The 1,662-nt window shown below is 65.9% G+C and overlaps 1 protein-coding gene across 1 annotated transcript in view; it reads left to right on the top strand.

The window, feature by feature from the left end:
• Positions 1-510, top strand: part of LOC105854371 — an 8,309-nt gene extending 7,799 nt beyond the window's left edge. The window contains exon 5 of the mRNA XM_012732684.1: positions 466-510. Within this exon, the coding sequence (XP_012588138.1) occupies positions 466-510 (45 nt within the window). The remainder of the gene's footprint in view (positions 1-465) is intronic.
• The last annotated feature ends 1,152 nt before the right edge of the window (positions 511-1,662 follow it).

Here is a 1,662-nt window from a genome sequence, read left to right as displayed (position 1 = left end):
GGGGCCGAGCGCGGGGGCGGGGCGCACGAGGGCAGACCAGGCGTCACCCTCCAGGCCCCACTAAATGGCACGGCCCGGCCGCCGCTGAGAGCGAGGGAGAGGTTATTAAATTTTAAACAAAGTCCAGCCCAGGGGACCCTCCAGCAACAGCTCTCATTTCCAGCACACCAGTTGTCAGGTTCACAGAAACCGAAACTCCCCTCCCCTCTGGGGCTGGGGCTTGGGTTTTCATTGTTTGTAACCCAACGGGCAGCAGCTGGCATGGTGGATCCCTCGGGGAGGCAGGGCAGGCGGGACAGGGCCACGCGGGCCCCCAGGCAGGCCGCTGGCGCTGGGTGCCCCGGGAGCCGGGAGCCGGTGGGGGCGGGCAGGCCCGGGAGGGGGGAGGGGAGGCGAGGGGGCAGGGCTGGCCCGCCGGGCAGGAGGCGCAGGTCTGGAGGAGGAAGAGAGCAGAAAAGGAGGAAGCGCCAGAGAGGAGCCGAGGAGCCGGGACAGGAAGGCCCAGTTTAGCCAGCCAGCGCTACTTCCTCAGAAATTCCACCAGGCCGCCTTCCTGCTCCCCCACGGGTGGGTGGGTGGTGGCTGAGAAACCCCCCCAGGGCTGGGCGGGCGCCCCGGGTGGGCACCGCAGGCCTGCCGTGGGCAGCGTCCACCTGCCCCGTGAGGTCATGTGAGATCCCCAGTGGCCGCGCAAGGCCTGACCTGCCGTCATCTTAAGGAACTGGCCCCCGCATTCTGATCCCCTCCCCACACAGGCCTAGGGTCCCGACAGCAGCTTTCCAAGTTGCTCGCGTATTTGCGCACCGAGCCGAAGCTGAGGCCAGCGCCAGCGAGGCAGAAGTCACGCCGCCACCCCCACCCTGGACCGAGGGCCGGCCGCTGGACGCCTGCCCTGGAGAGGGTCTGTGTCGGCATGGGGCCGCGTCGGGTTTCCTGGGAAAGAGCTCAGTAACGGCATGCTGTGTCGTCTGACGCGACACGGGAGTCCCTTTGGAGCGGGGCGTCCCCAGGATGGGGGGTGTCTCCTGCCTGGGGTAGAGATGGGGTGAGGGAGACTGAGGAAAGAAAAAGGGGGGTGGGGCCCGCGGAGGCCTGGGGAGGCCCTGGGGGCAGGGCTGGCCTCTGGTGCTGGACCGCTGAGACACACGAGTGAGAGGCCTGGGGAGGGACGAGGGCAGCGCTGAGCTGGACTCAGAGTTTGCTCTCTCCCCCCAGACGTGTGGCCGCGTGTGACCCTTCTGTGCAGGTCCCCGGCGGAAGGCGCCTCGGACTGGTGGCGGGCTTTAGGCCGTGTTTCGGGCCACGGACGTTTGAACGTTTACCCACGAGGGGCTGGGCGGCTCCGGGCGCTTGGCTTGGAAACGCTGCTCTTCCCTTTTCTTCGTCTGCTGCACGCTAGCTGTATCAAAGGCCCTCTCCATTAACGGGCTACGTGTTTTGTCTTGATGCGGCGGATGGCAGAACCTGTTTAGAGCCGGCAGGTTTGGGGGTTTTGGGGTGCCCCTCTCCCTGCCCTGTGACACCTCTACCTTCTCAAGGAATCTATTCCGAAACAAGTTTGTTTACATCCACATTGGCAAAGCAACTAGAATTTCATGCGGGAGGAGAGATGCAAAAACCCGACGGGCCACAAGCCCAGACGGGGTGGGGCGGCCCTCTGCG

Source organism: Condylura cristata, unplaced genomic scaffold (genome assembly GCF_000260355.1).
Source record: "Condylura cristata isolate star-nosed mole 26May11 unplaced genomic scaffold, ConCri1.0 scaffold00035, whole genome shotgun sequence".
In the NCBI taxonomy this organism is placed as follows: Eukaryota; Metazoa; Chordata; class Mammalia; order Eulipotyphla; family Talpidae; genus Condylura; species Condylura cristata.
The sequence above is the reverse complement of the archived record's forward strand: the minus strand, read 5'-3'. Positions and strand labels throughout refer to the sequence as shown.